General features: G+C 59.1%; 1 protein-coding gene across 2 annotated transcripts; it reads right to left on the reverse strand.

Annotated features, from left to right (window-relative positions):
• Positions 1-2196: 2196 nt before the first annotated feature.
• Positions 2197-14996, reverse strand: SFXN3 (sideroflexin 3). 2 transcript variants are annotated; one of them, XM_030569507.1, is made up of 12 exons: positions 14915-14996; positions 11484-11601; positions 10713-10879; positions 9749-9919; positions 8494-8592; positions 8026-8101; positions 7165-7250; positions 6419-6546; positions 6215-6264; positions 5063-5112; positions 3911-3958; positions 2197-2414 (listed from the first exon to the last, which is right to left on the reverse strand). In XM_030569507.1, exons 3-12 carry the CDS (start codon positions 10874-10876, stop codon positions 2318-2320), a joined length of 969 nt encoding a protein of 322 aa, XP_030425367.1. In that variant the 5' UTR covers positions 10877-10879; positions 11484-11601; positions 14915-14996; the 3' UTR covers positions 2197-2317. The 2 variants fall into 2 exon arrangements, with proteins under 2 accessions (XP_030425367.1, XP_030425368.1); XM_030569508.1 differs by lacking the exon at positions 11484-11601.
• Positions 14997-15518: the final 522 nt, after the last annotated feature.

Genomic DNA, 15518 nt, shown 5'->3' on the forward strand with positions numbered 1-15518 from the left:
GCAGTGTCTCGTTTTCCCTTTGGGAACTAGAGTCACCCCAGGCATCTGGGAGGAGCAACAAGCCATCTTCTGCAGCAGATCTGATCTCTCTCTGTGTCTTTTGTAGGATGGGGCTGATTCTCCCTCCAGGATATAATCAAAGGCCGCTCTTACTGTGACACCACCTCCAGCAAGTTCTACTTTTAAATATCCAATTCCCTTTCTGCCCCAGAGCTGGGTTGTGTGCTCTGTGCCCCTCACTCAGCTGGGCCAGGCAAACCAGGGGGGTCAGTTTCACCTCGAGTCTACTCAGTTTCCTGTCTCCTTTCTGGCAGGAGCAGAGGGCCAGTCCCCAGCACAACAGGGGAAGGTTTATATCCAGGCCAGGACTAAACACATTTTCATTAAATGTCACAGAAACATTTCTGTCTGGTTTCGATGTTGTAAAACATCCAATTTCTATCTGTATGTAGCTACACACCCACCCACGCCACAAAGCACAGTGACCTTAAAGCAGTGTGACGAGATCCCTTTAAATGTCACATGTTCGAAGGGAGGCTGATCTAGCAAACAACAGGGTGATCTTACAGCAAGGAGACAGGAGCCCCGTGGAAGTAAACATGTTCAAAGGGCGTCGAGCAGCCCCAGGATGCGACTTGAGCCTGGAACAAAGGCGACATTAAATAACAACACCCCTCCGGGCTGTTTTTCGGAGATTAGAATGTGTAATTTGCTCTGGAGATGAAAGCAGCGGAAAACCGGATTAAATTGCTGACCGGGAGTAGCCTTGGGCCCCTTGTGCTTAGCTGTGACATTCCCCAGCTTTTTCTGTGAGCGGACAGGCAGGTCAGGCATTTCTGAGCCATCCGTTCTACATTAGCTGCCTTGATTATGCTAGTTTTAAAAAGATGCATTCAGACCCCTGCTCCTGCACCCACTGAAGCCAACGGTGCAGCTCCTGCAGATTTCAAGGGGGCAGGATCAGCCCTGAACAAGGATGATTTTAAGCTCGACGGTGCAGGCTGTGACAGAGCTGTGATTACTGGAAGAGTCTCCCTACCCCTGTAGCGTCTGTTCCTTCCGATAAGAGAAGAGGGGCAGGTTTCCTCCTCTTCTTGTGCTTTATTGATCAGTGATCTCTTGCGCCCGGGTTTGTCTTTCGCATCCTAAAACAATTGTGATGCATTTTCCCCTGCACCCTACGTGTATTGAGTCAATAGTCACAATAAAACGCGGGGGGAGGGGGGGCAGACCTTCCCTCACACCTAGGGTGACCGGATGTCCTGATTTTATAGAGACAGTCCCAATTTTGGGGTCTTTTTCTTACATAGGCTCCTATTACTCCTCACCCCCTTCCTGATTTTTCACACTTGCTGTCTGGTCGCCCTACTCACGCCTCCCAGAGTGTGTTTAAAAGGGGCAATGCAAAGGGCAGTGGGTTAGATCTGTGCAGACAGGCAGGGGAATTTCCTCACAGACAGTTTAACTCTCCCCCATGGAAATTCCATTATTCGCGCATGAGCAAGGTCTCAGAACTGATCCCTGCAGAGACAACGGTTAGGAATGAGTGCAGACATGCACAGGCATTGAGTGTGCAAAAACACACACACACACGAGTGAAAGCTGGTTCGAAACACCAGATTCCAACAGCAGCAATCAGCCCAAGTGCAAAGCTGAGTTACAGATCTGGGTCTGGGCTTTCCCCACATTCAGGCACTGCAGCTAATTCTCCTCTGGTAGGCAGAGAAACCCCAGATCAGGATACCCCAAAACTCTCTGGGATCCATCTCTGCACCAAGATCCCTTGTATAGTAGTTTCTTTCCCCCCTCGATCTTTTTCTGAGTGACTCTGCTGTATAAGTACGTAGCTTTCCCTAGCAGTCAGTCCACCTCATCGCAATCAAGTGTCTATAAAGACGGCAGCCGCATGCCATGGAAGCATCTCAAGAGCATTACTCTCCAGAGCAGTAAAGATGGACATGTGAGCCACTCTGGGACCACGCACAGCAGGAGGGTGGAGTGGAGGGAGGGTTACTTAGGGGCCCTGGCTGCTCTCAACCTGCCACTGGAGAGGATCAGCTCTGCCTGTTTCTGTTTTGTTCAGGAAAGACAATCTAGACCACAGCAGCATATAACACTACCTATTGCGATGGGTCATCTCAGTGCAAGGAACCTACATGGTACACACAGCACCTACTGACACACGACAGCCAGAAATAAAGCAGCAGCTCAAAGGCGTTATTCTAGTACTACATTTAACATTCTCCCCAGACACCTGGGTTCCGATCCGTTCCCTGATCTCTTCTCCTGGCAGCTGGGGGGTGGAGCAGAGCCTGACTTAAAGCCCTTTGTTGAAGTAGACAATCTCCATGTGGGGGTTCTTCTCCCGGACCAGAGCTTGGACTTCAGGCTCCAGGCGACTCACGCGCATCGAGCTGTGGAAGGGAGACAAACCCATTCAGAGAGGAGGCGGGGAGGGCAAGGAACTTGGGGCTACCGGTTGGAGAGTTGTCTAAGGACATCTCCCCTTCCCTACGGGTGGGAGAATGCTCCACAGTCAATCCATCCTCATCCAGCAACTTTAGATTCGGATTTGAATGGATCTCTCGGTTACGCAGAAGCTACCAGTAAATGTACTATTACACAGCAAGTCTCAGCCTACAGGCTGGCTCGCAAGCTAGTTGCAGCCCGCGAGTGGCCGCCTCCGGCACGTGGGAGCATTTCTGCTCTCCGAGGGGCCAACTGAGCCGTTTATCAAGAAGAGGAGGCAGCAGCAGAGCAAAGAGAATCCAAGACGGTGGCACAAACGTTTCCTGTGCCAGCCGTTGCTAACAGAGACCAGAGGCCCAGAATGCCCTTCTGCCTCTCTTAGCAAGAACCGGGTCAAGTGCAGGATGGGGCTGTGCATCCAGAATCACAAGGACCTTGAGAGGTCGTCGAGCCCAGCCCTGTGCGCTGAGGCAGGACCAAGTAAACCTAGACCGGCCCTGACGGGTTTGTCCAACCTGGTCTTAAAAACCTCCATAGAATCATAGAAGATCAGGGTTGGAAGGGAGCTCAGGAGGTATCTAGTCCTACTCCTGCTCAAAGCAGGACCAACCCCAACTAAATCATCCAGTGACAACCCACAACCCGCCTTGGAAGCCTGTCCCACAGCTCCTAGGGTTAGAGAGATGTTCCCAAAATCCAACCTAGATCTCCCTCGCTGCAGATTAAGCCCGTTCCTTCTTGTCCTACCTTCAGTGAACATAAAGAATAATTGATCACAGCTTCCCGCTTCTCTAACTGGTGCAAAAGTGTCTCCAGGGCTTGAGGGAGCAAAGATGTCTTAAGCCAGTGGTTCTCAACCGGGGTACGCCAGGGACGATTTAGTTGGGGATTGGTCTTGCTTTGAGCAGGGGGTCCCTTCCAATCCTGATTTTCTATGATTTTGTGAGTACCTTGGGGTACACAGAGGTCCTCCAGGGGGTACATCAATTTGCCTGGTTTCACAACAGGCTACAGAAAAGGCACCAGCAAAGCCAGTACGAACTAAAATTTCATCCAGACAATGACTTGTTTCTCCTGCTCTATATACTATACACTGAAATGTAAGTACAATATTTACATTCCAATCGATTTATTTGATAATTATAAGGTAAACAGGAGAAACTCAGCCATGTGTCAGTAATCGTGTGCGGGGCCACTTTGTGTTTTTAGGTCTGATTTTGGAAGCAAGTCGTTTTTAAGTGAGGGGAAACTTGGGGTACGCAAGACAAATCAGACCCCGAAAGGGGAACAGTCGTCTGGAAAGGTTGAGAGACACTGTCTTAAACCACCTTGGTGCATCCGTACACACAACCATCCCCCGCAACTCCTAAGCCATGCGGGACATCGCACACAGCTAGGCCCAGGCGCACAGAGGGCCCAGAGAAGACCGGCCAACCCCTACCTTTTCTGTGGGAAGAGTGCGCAGCACAGCGGGGTCGCGAACACCAAGCTGCAAAAGGAGAGACACCGAGAGCAGAGCTGATTTCTAATTCCTCAACCCAGGAATTGCTGCAAAGGCCGAGAACGGCGGGAACAAAGCAGCAGTCCATGGAATGAGAGGCTGGGACTGGGGAAGCACTGTCATGAGGCCCAGGAAGCCCCCCCTAACCAAACAGGCCCACTGCAGGGAGGCAGGACGGACCAGTGGTCAGGGCTCCAGGCTGGGACTCAGAATCCATCTGTAAGGTGGGGCTGTTACACCTCCTGCCTGGGGTGTCTCGAGGATAAACACCCCAACAAAAGCGAGGTGCCAACAGACCCCCAGTAATTAGGGCTGGATGAGACAGAGAGAGACACTGCCCTAAAGGAAATTCCATTCACCCTCCTCTGCCTTCCTCAGATGAATCTCCCAGCCAGCTTCCCTTCCTCTCCCCAAATTACTCTAACAGGGCAGTTGGCTGCTTATCTGAACTATCCAGATCCCTTGTCTCTGCTCCGCTGAGCTGGAAACCTCACCAGACACACACACTCCTGTGAGTTTTATCCCTTCCTGCTGCCAGGAGGGTGGGAAATATAATCAGGGTCTCTTGGCACTCCTGCTTCTGGCCCGACCTAGGAAGCCTCATGCCTGACAACATCCTGCAGCAGGGAGTTCCGCAGGGTGTGTGCACACCAGGTAACGCAGCCAAGACCACCTAGAATATTCAGGGGGCCTGGGGCAAAGTAATTTCGAGGGCCACTTCCATTAAAAAAGTTGCAATACTATAGAATACTATATTCCTGTGGGGCCCGAGGCAAATTGCCCCCTTTGCCCCCACCCACCCCCCGGGTGGCCCTGAAAGCAGCAGTCTGACCACTGACTTGGTCTGAATTTCCTGGCCATGAATTTAACTGCAAAGTGAACGATGACGGGGAGTGGGTGGAGAAGGAGCCTCTGAAGGGGCTGGCTTCACTTCGAAGGCTCACGGTGGTTCCAGTTTGATCCCACCCGGTTTGAAGCAAATGATGCTTCCAGTGCTGAGACCAGGCTAGCGAATCCTGGAGAAGTCGCCCGAGTGGCTTCTTCCCTTCCGCTGGGCTGGGTGAGTTTCCCCGATTTCCAGCCGTCACTTACCAGAATCCCACCAGCCCGACCTGCAAGGGAGCGTTCAACCAGGGGTATCGCTACATGGAAAGACAAAGGGGCTTTGGGTTAGCAAGAGGGTTATATTGATGGGGGGTCCCTTATACATCAAGGCCAAGGAGACAGTTCAGAGGGGTTGGCATTATACACTGTATCAGGCCCGTGGGGCACTAGCGGGTGATCCACGCAGAGCTGCCTGCTCCGTTCCCGGTTCCCAGCTAGCTCGGAAAGGCGCTAAAGGTCCTTTCTAGGGTTACCTCTCCCCAGTGGCACTGGCAGGAATTGCCTGAGGGTTGGTGCCCCACCACGAACGGGGCGGGGGGCCCAGGAGACGATCACTGTCGGAACCCGGTCCAGACCATGACAATCCCCGGATCTTTGTGCGCACACGGGGCTCGGCCCTGCACACAGCTGTCAGGTAGAACCGGGGTCTGCCACGTCTCCCCAGAGCCACGGTCCTTCTAGCCCCATCTCCTGTCTCTGCTCAATCTCGCACTTAAGGATCTGTCTACACAGAGTCCTGACTCTGACTCAGGTTTGAGCCCTTTCCGTCCACACGCAAATCAGCCTGATTCGGGTCAGTGAGCGCTCAGGGCCCAGGTCCTAGCGCCCCGCTGGGGGTGTGGGTAAAAGCCACTCAGGTCCAAGCCCTGTCAGTTTGCAGTGTGGACGCAGCTCAAGCCACATCTCTGTGGATGCAGTAGCATGGCAGGGAGAGCCAGGCCCAGCAATTGTAAGCCCAGGGTCACAATGCAATGTGGATCCTTAAGCCCGGCTCTGAAAACACCAAGTGGACAAGCCAGGTCCCCCAGCCCTGGGTTTACAATGCAGTGTAGCCATATCCTCAGGTGAGCTTTATATCGTCCCCATCAGCCAGTCCCCTAACATTAACCCTTCTGCTCCATTACACTGGCAGGGGCGGGCTGGAATCCTGATCCTCCCAGGGAGGTGGGCAGATCTCAGGGTGCTCCCATGAACCCCAGGGGACATGTAGAAATGATGCCCTGAGTGGACACAGGCGTCAGCTGCAATGAGAGGGGATCCCCCAAGCCACGTAGACGGGGTGCCATCCAGCCCCCTGGAGGGACTGCTGGGGTGTGGCTGGGCAGGGAAAGCCCCGGCGGTCCTGTGCCGGGGACTTACCTTCAGGAAGGCTCTCTTCTCCAGGGCGTTCATGATCACAGGAGGGATGGCTAGGAGGGGCGAAGGAGAAGGAAATTAACAGGTGCCGCTAACTGCAACAGGTGTCGCTGGCAGGAAGCAAGGCAGGAGTTTGTGGCGCCCGAGCACAGGGGGGCCCCAAATCCGGCCCACGCGTAGTGAAAATCTGCCAGGGAAGTGACTCACCCATGGCGGGGGCGGCCATGCCGATCCGGGACACCACCACCTGAGCGATGGCTTGCTGGGCCGCTGCCTTCGACTCCCCCAGTCGGTTCCCATCCTCATCTGTGACGGGGATCCCAAACTTCAGCTCCCTGCGAAAGAGACAGAGCAGAGTCCCTTACCGCTACCTGCATGCCAGGACACAGATGGACTACAGTTAGGGAGCCTGGCTGGGGCAGAGGGATGGGTAACGGGGCACAGAGCCATTGCCCTCCACGGGCTGCGTCTGCAAACCGTGTGAATGAGTGAAGGGTTCTCAGCCCAGCTCCTAGGGGTCAGCTCACTCGTTAGCGGTCTCAGCAGAGAGTCCAAGGACTGAATTCTGCCATGGCAGACGTGAGGTTCAAACTGGCGTGGGGCTCACCATGACACCACCTGTGCCACACTGGGTCTGTGGTTGGCAAGAGGCTTTCATACCATGGCTAATCTCTGGGAAATGACCATTATTGCAGTTCTATAAACTAAAATGACCCTCATGGTTCAGGGCATGTGCCGATCAGCTGCGAGGGTCAGGAAGGAATTCCACCTGTCACAGCACTGCACTGCTGACCAAGTGCAGTATGAGGAGGGTCTAACCCCCCCCCCCCCACAGCATCAGATTGTGGTTACTGCCCAAAGCAAGGTACCCGGCTAGACAGATCCATGTCCTTCAACAGCATCGATTTCCCCCGTTAGCACAGAGCTGCTCTGTTAGGGTGAGGGCCCCTTACCTCTGCCGCATTAAAGGAATGTTGATGCAGTTAGCAGCTGCCACGGCAGCAAAAGGCACGTAGCGGCCAATAATCGATGGCAAATGCTGCAGAGGGAGAAAAGAGAGAATCACGTGCCAGGGAATGAGACTACAGCAGGGTAGAAGGAAGAACAGTCTAGTGGTTAGAGCACAAGGCTCGGTTCCATTCCTGGCTCTGCCTGGGCCAGTCATTTCATCTCTCTAGGTGTCATCTCCCCATCTGCAAAGCAGGAATAACGACTTGCCCTCCGTCTGTCTTTTGTGATTAAGACTCCCAGCGTGTCAGGGCAGGGGCGATCTGTCACTGTGTGTCGATCAGTGCAGCACCTGGCGCCCTGATCTTGGCTGGGGCCCTGAGCGGGGCTGGAAGTGGCTGCTCCATTCTCCGGTGGATTCCAGTTGGATCCCAGGGCTTGTCTTAGAGCCGTCGGCCCTGCTCTCCCTAACCCCGCGGGGCACCACTCTGGGGAGACCCGGGGACTTACACTCCAGCGGGAGATCAGAATCGGGTCTGTTATTGTCTGCCTGCATCCCTGGGTCAGCTAGGGCAGACACACGACATGGGGCATTAAACACCCGACACTCGGCAAAGGGTGGGAGCAACATGCCTGGGCCGTCCCCAAGCAAGACCCCATCCTCCACCTCCAGGGCTCCTCCCAGGGCTAGGAGAGCCTCTGGGTCGCTCCTGGGGGGCCAGATATGGATGCAGAGCGGCCGGGACCCATTGTCTGTCCCTGCTGCTTGCCAGAGTATGAGTCCTGCAGCGTACAGCCCGGGCAGCCCCACTCCCTGGACTCCATGCCAGGCGTGTTCCGACCCGAAGCGGGGCTGGGCCCCCTACCTTGGTGAGAGATTTGAGTCCCAGCGCCGTCACGACCGCCCCGGTGGTGGCACTGATGTAGGCCGTCCCCAGCTGGCTGCAAAGAAAGCAGGCAAGTCCAGTGAGGCCGGGAACCCGCTGGGCAGTGCAGCAACTGGGCAGCAGGACGGGGCCTCGTCCTGCCAGGCTGCCTGCCCCGCAGTGAGCCTTTCCCTCCAGGCATGGAGGACGCCCCCGGGTGGCCTGCCCCGGTTCTGTGCGAGAATAGCCAGGGACCAGCCCATCACCCCAGCAGGGAGCCCGCAGCGCTGCCTTCCAGCCCGACTGCCCCAAGCAGGCAGCCAGGGTGAAGGCAGCTCAAGCCACCACATTGCAAGCGACAGGCCGAGGCTGTTCTTAAAGCAGCCACCTTCGCGCAGCACACGGCAGTGCCATGGGGAAGGCACCAGCGCCCCATACTGTGCAGCTCCAGCTCTGCAGCTCCCTTACCCGACCGTGATGGGGGCGTCTCCGCTTCGGTTAGTGTAGTTCACAATCGCGTTGAACGACTGGTTCACCCACTGCCAGAATAACACCGCGGGGGTCGTCCTGCAGGGAGGGGGGGAAGAGCACGTCGGAGGAGGGAGAGGCGAGGTCCCGGCAGCTCTGCCCGAGCAGACGGGAAACAGGACGCAAAGGGGCCAAGTGCCCGCCAGGACATGTGGCTGGTGGAATTAGTGCGGCTCAGCCCTCCCCTCCCACACCATGGACCCATCTGCCTGGGATTCTCCCCCGCCTGACCCCCTGCTCGTCGCTCACGCCTCAGACCCCTACCCTAAGGCTTGTGCCTAGCAGAGTCCCCTGCCCTTCGCTGCAGCACTGTGCCCCAGGGAACCTACCGGGAATGTTAACTTGGTGGCACCTTACCAAGGGACACTGCCCATCCTCTGCCAGGGCTTGTGTGGGCCAAAGTGCAAGAGGCGTGGCGATGCGCTGCCACTGATCAGGCTGCGCTACTGCCACAGGCTTAAGGCCGGCAGGGGGTGCTGGAGGGCATGGGGAAGGGCTCCCCACCCCAGGGCCAGCAGGAGGCACTAGAGAGATTGGGATCCCCACCCCAGGGCCAGCAGAGGGGGCTAGAGAAGTCAAGGGAGGTCCCTGCCCCAAGGCCAGCAGGGGACGCTGAACACGTTGATGTCCCCACCCTGGGCCAGCAAGGGGGTTCTGGAGAGGTCAGGAAGGTCCCTGCCCCAAGGCCAGCAGGGGACGCTGAACACGTTCGTGTCCCCACCCTGGGCCAGCAAGGGGGTTCTGGAGACGTCAGGAAGGTCCCTGCCCCAGGCCAGCAGGGGGGTTCTGGAGAGGTCAGGAAGGTCCCTGCCCCAGGCCAGCAAGGGGGTTCTGGAGAGGTCAGGAAGGTCCCTGCTCCAGGCCAGCAGGGGGGTTCTGGAGAGGTCAGGAAGGTCCCTGCTCCAGGCAAGCAGGGGGTGCTGAAGGGCACGGGGTGGGGGTCCCCGCCCAGGGACAGCAGGTGGGTTCTGGATCGGTCAGGAAGTTCCCCGCTCCAGGCCAGCAGGGGGTGGTGGAGAGGTCAGGAAGGTCCCCGCCCCAGGCCAGCAGGGGGTGCTGAAGGGCACGGGGTTGGGGTCCCTGCCCTGGGCCAGCAGGGGGTGCTGAAGGGCACGCGGTGGTGGTCCCTGCTCCAGGCCAGCAGGGGGTGCTGAAGGGCATGGGTGGGGGTCCCTGCCCTGCAGGGCTAACGTGCCTGTAGAAGGTGAGCATGCAGCCGGTGATGGTCATGTTCATGGGCACCTGGGCCGACATGCGCCCGATCAGGATCATCTTCTCCCCGGTGTCGGGGTGGAAGGCCGAGTCGTAGATGTATTTTGCCCGCCAGAGCTGGTCCTCCGTCAGGTCCGGTGATACTGTCCCCGATCTGCGGGTGGTGCCAGGCAGAGGGAGCCGTGACTACCCTCGTTCGCATCAGGGGTCCCCTCATACCCAGGCCTGGGTGCCACCTGCCCTCACTTCCAGGGCAGATCACCCACAACCCGCTGCTCCTGTGTGCTCCTTACTGGGAGCCTCAGCAGCCGGGAAAGAGCTGGCAGCTTCAGCCAGCACCCCTGGTCGAGCGGCACATCTCCATGGAGCGAAAGCCCTACCGTGGTCTCCTTGGTGGGTGTCTCCGCTCTGGATGCCCGGCTCCCCCTGCCACCACAGGTTACTTCTTCCCTTGGGGAGAGGGCTGGTGCCACCTGGCATCCTCCTGCATCTCCCCTCCCCACGGTGCCAGCTCCACAGGCTACCACTGGGATTCCCTCCCACCCTCGGCTGTGCTAAGCCTCCCTCTGTCCTTAAACCCCCGAAGCCACCTGTGCCCCTTCACGCCACTGCCCTCTGGCTCCTGCCTGTGGCTCCAAGCACTGCCCGCATACAGGGTCCAGGCAGCAGAAAATCCCCCTCCTCTCCTGCCAGCTACTGCCCAGCCTTGCAGAGGGGACACCCGCCTCGTCGCCCCCTTCCCGGGAGGGAGCCAGGACAGCTGGCTTGAGCCAATGGCACAGACCAGCTCCTGGCCCTCCGGCATTCAGGGCGTCGCCCCCAACCCCACCACTAGGGCTCACCCTGGCATAGCAGCCGGATTGCAGAGCCCCCCTCAGATAATGTGTCCTCCCCCCACCGCTCCCCAACCACTGGAGGGGAAACTCAGTCCAGACTTCACAGTGAACCTGTAATTCTCAACCACCCTCCGGGCGTCTTCCAGCGTCGCCGCGGACAGCAGGAGGTTGCGGGGGTCGGTCACCATGAAGAAGTGCTTGGCTCGCCCCTGGAAAGTGCCCTGGTCCCATCGCGGCTCCCGGATGTTGATGTGCAAGGGCAGTTCCTCCGACATCCTCTGGGGAGAGATGGCGGGCGGGGAGGTTATGAGCAACGATGCCACGCACCCAGCCCAGGAGCGGCCCTCCCTCCATCAGAGATCCCCAGACACACACGAGGCTGGAGGGTCGGTGGGTTCCCAGCTCTATTGGGGTGGGGTCCTTCCTCCACTCTGGAGGCAATTCGTTCCCATGTGTCCTGAGCCTGGGGGGCCCAGAGGAGGCTCTTCAATCGCTCTGCTGCATTGGCCAAGCACAGGGCACTGTCTCCTTCCTGCCGGGGATGTCATGGGATCCCTCGCTCACCCAGAGAGGCCCTGGGCCTTTGTGATCAAAGAGCACTGCCTCCGCCACCCCCTGCTCAGCACGCACCCGCAGCAAAAACCTCCAGCAGCCAGCTAGGGCCAGCCTCAATCCACCCAGCAAACAGGAAATCTCAAAGCATGTGCACACGGACCGTCCCCTTACCCTGCCCTTGGCGCTGATGCCCAGAGCTGGGGACGCAGGACTCCTGGGTTCTATCCCCAGCACCGTCCCAGAGTTGTCATGTGCCCACGGGCAAGTCCCTTCACCTCCCCGGGCCTTGGTTCCTCCCCCTGGGAAACGGGGCTAACGCTTCCCTACCTCAGAAGGACGAAATTCAACGCTGTGTGAAAAGCGCCTTGAGGTGCCAGGGCCAAAGATGCAGCAGACAAGCAAAGGGTTAATATGGGGAGCAGATTCTTCAGCCAGGGTCTGGAGCCTGGGGGGAGGGAAAGCAGGATGCTTGATTCCCCCCAGCCTCCTTCAGAAGGGAGCAGCCAGCAGGACCCACACCCACTCCGGGCAGCACTCGGTCCCCCTCTAGTGGGGGCTGGGCTCCTGCAAGAGGGAGTCTGAACCCCACACTTGCAGCAACAGGGTTACGGGGAGCAGACAAGCCCAATTCACTGGTTCGGTGGCACCTGGGGAGGATGTGGGCAGTTGAGGATTAGACCCGCTGGGGAGAACCGGGCTGGGTGGGTCCTATGCAGGAAGCACGGCGGGGTCGCTGGGGGTGAGTCAGAGAGAAGAGCTGCCGTAAGGAGCTTAGCCCTGGGGACTGGGCCCACAGGAGAAAAGCAGCTGGCGTGATGGGGTGCCAGGCAGCCGACGGAGACACTAAGGAACCACCGAGAGCAGGAGCCTTCAGCTACCAGCTCCTGAGAAGCTGCCCAGGAAGCCAGGACTACAGAGTGAGCCTCCCCCATGAGTGGGCCACGCAAGGAGGGAAACTGAGGCTGTCACCCAATTGCAAGGGGGCACATAGAGGTTGCTACAGCCTTGGATACCACAGCGTGCTTGGCCTTAAGAGCCAGAGGGCTCCGGTTCAACCCTGGCGGCTGCTGACGCACCCAGGGGTGCAGGGTGACACCAGGATGTGCTGGCAAGGAGGGCTGAGCGGAGGGCCCGTGGTGCTCTGAGAGACCCTCAAAGGTTCAGATTGGTTCCATAAGCATGTCCAATCTGGAGGGGGGAAGAGGGGTCTTCTCCCAGCCAAGCCCCGAGTTGGGGTGACTGACACAAGCAGGGGAGCGCAAGCTCAGGGCGTGGAACAGCCCTGTGGCTGGAGCAAAGGAACAGGAATCCTGCCCCCTACTGGTGAGTGCTGACCCCCAGCTGCCACGTTCCACCCCCAACTTCCTCCAAAGTTACTTGCAGGCGCTGGCTGAGGCCTCATCTCACCAAGCAATAAAGGGCAGAACCCAGCAAAGTCGCGTCTCCCGAGAACCGGGCCCAACTCGGCCCTCACACACCCTGGTGTCGATCCAGAGTGACTCCTCTGCAGTCAGCAGTGTGCCAAGGGCGTATCCCTGGGGTGAGCAAGTGTCAGGTCCTGGCGCCTTCCCGCTCTTTCTGTTCCTCTTTTGCCATCTGGCTCCCAGCTAAAATCTGTGCATTTCCCCCTAGCAACCAGAAAAACCACTGGCCTCCAACTCCCTGCATCTCGGAAATGTCAGCCCTCCCTGGCAGCTCGCCCCAGATTTACTTCCAATACTTCTAATGCCCTCAAGCAGGAATAATCCCTGCGCAGGAGGAGGGGACGGCCGGTTGTCATGAAACGAATTGGATGCAGGAGCCTGCTCGCGGCTGAGCTGCTAAAGCCCTTATCCCCGGGTTGTTTTGTTCTGTTGTTTTTAATTCCTGCATTTCCCTCAAAGCAGGCGAGTGCCGTGCAGAGAAGCGACTGTTTCACCCCGAGCCGGCAGCCACAGGGCATGAGGCTGCCCCAAATGGCAAGCGCTGGGGAGAAGGGACTGCAAGGTGTGAAATCAGGACCCACAGTCCATTTCAAGGGGTGAGCAAACCTACTAAGAGAGGTGCTGCGTTTGCTACCTCCATCCTCCCCCTCCTCCCGCCCTCCCCCATTCGCTAGGCTGCCCAGGAGCATCTGGGACTTCGGGCTGGATCCTGATCTCACTGACATCAGCGTAACCCGGGAGTCGCTCCTGCAAAGTCACTTTGTCGTCTGTGTGAGCGAGGTCTGATGCTGGCCCACTACCCCATACCTACTGTGGGTGCAGCCTGCCCCCCCTGGCAAAACCTGGCTCCCTGAGAGTAGAAACAGGCCTCAGCCAGCAGCCCGACCCCCAGATAGGAGGAGGATTTGAACTCCATGCCCTACTCTGCAAGTAGCCCCGATTTCCACCGCCTCGTGCCAAGCCCCCGTGCTAGCCAGCGTCTCAGCTCTTCCAAGTCACTGGGGCTCCCCTGGGCCGTCAGGTCCCAAGTCTGTCTCTCGCTGAGACAGCAAGATGAAGAAACTAGCAATAGAAAGGAACGATTGGAGCATCCAGTCCCCCCCGTTGATCCCCCCCCGCCCTCCGGACAGGCTTGTTCCCTACGCTACATACGCCAGGGTGCCCAGACGTTTGTCCCGATATTTCGCTCCGCCGGCAGCACTGGACTTTTTTTTTTTTTTTGGCTCCACTGGCACACCCTACTCCCAATGTGTCCCAATATTTTCTTCCTCTCATCTGGTCCCCCTAACATATGCCCAGAGCCTTTTCCCAGCTGAGTGTAAATGACCCAAGGGGGCTGGCTCCACCACTCCCCAGAGAAGACTATTTCCTTGGGGAACGGGGTGGAGAGACCAACCGAGGCTGCTGCAGACAGCAGAAGATGCAGAGGAGAAGGCTCCTGCGCCCGTGGCCGTGAGATTGCCAGGAAGGGCGTGGAGCAAGACAAGGACCAGAGGCAGGCCAGGGCTGAGGCTGGTCTCCCAACGTCTCCTCTCTGCCCACCCGCAGGGGACTGGCTGCTGCTCTTAGCATCATCTGCCTGGGAACTGCAGCATGGCGAGGGAGAGGGGGAAGAGATTCACGTGCTATGATGCACCAAGCCCTCAGCACCCAGGACCCAGTTACTCCAAACCTAGGAGGATGTCGGGCAAGTGATTCTGGCCTAGCTCTGGTAGCCAGCACTTACGCTAGTCTCTTGGCCAATGTGCTAGCCACCAGCCCCACTCTGCTGCTTACCCCTTGCCTGAGTTGTGCCAGGCACCTGCTGTGAAATCCCGCTGGGTCACAGCTCCCTGGGGTGCTCCAGCTAACCCGGGCCGGCTGGCAGAGGCGCGAACCCCCGGCCCGTGGGGGTGCTGCGCTGAACCCACTCCTGCTCTGCGGGGTCACGACAAAGCCCGGCAGGTCTGACGCGGGAGGGGCCCAAACCAACCCCCACTTCAGCGGCCAATGCCCCTGGGGCCCTGCCAAAGTCCTGGGACTCAGCCCCGCACCGCCACGGGCGCAAACCCAGCCCCAGAGCCTGGAGCTGAAACTCCGGGCGGGGCACAAGCCCAGGCAAATGGAACAAGGCTGCGTTGTCCGGCTGCTGCCACCGGGGGGGGGCGTGGGGGAGGGGAAGCGGCCCCCCCTCCGCCAGCAGCGCCCGTGGGGGTGGGGCTCCACGGACGCGTGGGCTCCCGCTGGGCACCAGTGGATCCCGGACACCCCCGCCCGGGCGCCTCCTCCCCGCGCCCAGGCAGCCGCAAGCACCCCCGGGGTGCGGGGCGGGCTCCCGGGGCGGCTCCGACTCACCGGCTCGCTGACAGCGCCGGTCCCCGCCCGTTATCCGGCCCCCGGCCCCAGCCCAGGGCGCAGGCGGGCGCGCAGGCCGGAGGGCGGGGAGCGCAGCTGGAAGGGGCCGGGCACCGGCGGGGCGGAGCCAGGCGGCTTCCCGGCCCCGCGCTCCAGGCTCCGAGCGCACGAACCGTGCCCGGCTGGAGAGGAGCCGCGCGGGCTGGATGCCCGGGCGAGCGGGGACGGACCAATCCTGTTCCCATGGCCCCCGGCGAGGGCAGGATCAGGCCCGACGTGATCCGTGCCGCGGATCTCTCATGCCCCGGGCGCCCGTCCCCGCGCTGGGGCAGTCTGGCACCAAGCGGGCGTTTGCCCCCAGGAGAGGGCTGGCAGGGCGGCCGCCTTCCCGTGCCCGGGGCTGCCCCAGGGGGCTGCCAGGTGCAGCTGGTGCTGCCCAGGAGCTCCACCGACAGCCTGAATGCGGGGGGGGGGCGGCAAATCTGTGCCACACTTAGGATGACCAGACAGCAGTGTGAAAAAGCGGGATGGGGGCGGGGGGTAATAGGAGCCCATATAAGAAAAAGACCCAAGAATTGGGACTGTCCCTATAAAATCAGGACGT

This window comes from Gopherus evgoodei, chromosome 7, assembly GCF_007399415.2.
Source record: "Gopherus evgoodei ecotype Sinaloan lineage chromosome 7, rGopEvg1_v1.p, whole genome shotgun sequence".
Classification (NCBI taxonomy): Eukaryota; Metazoa; Chordata; order Testudines; family Testudinidae; genus Gopherus; species Gopherus evgoodei.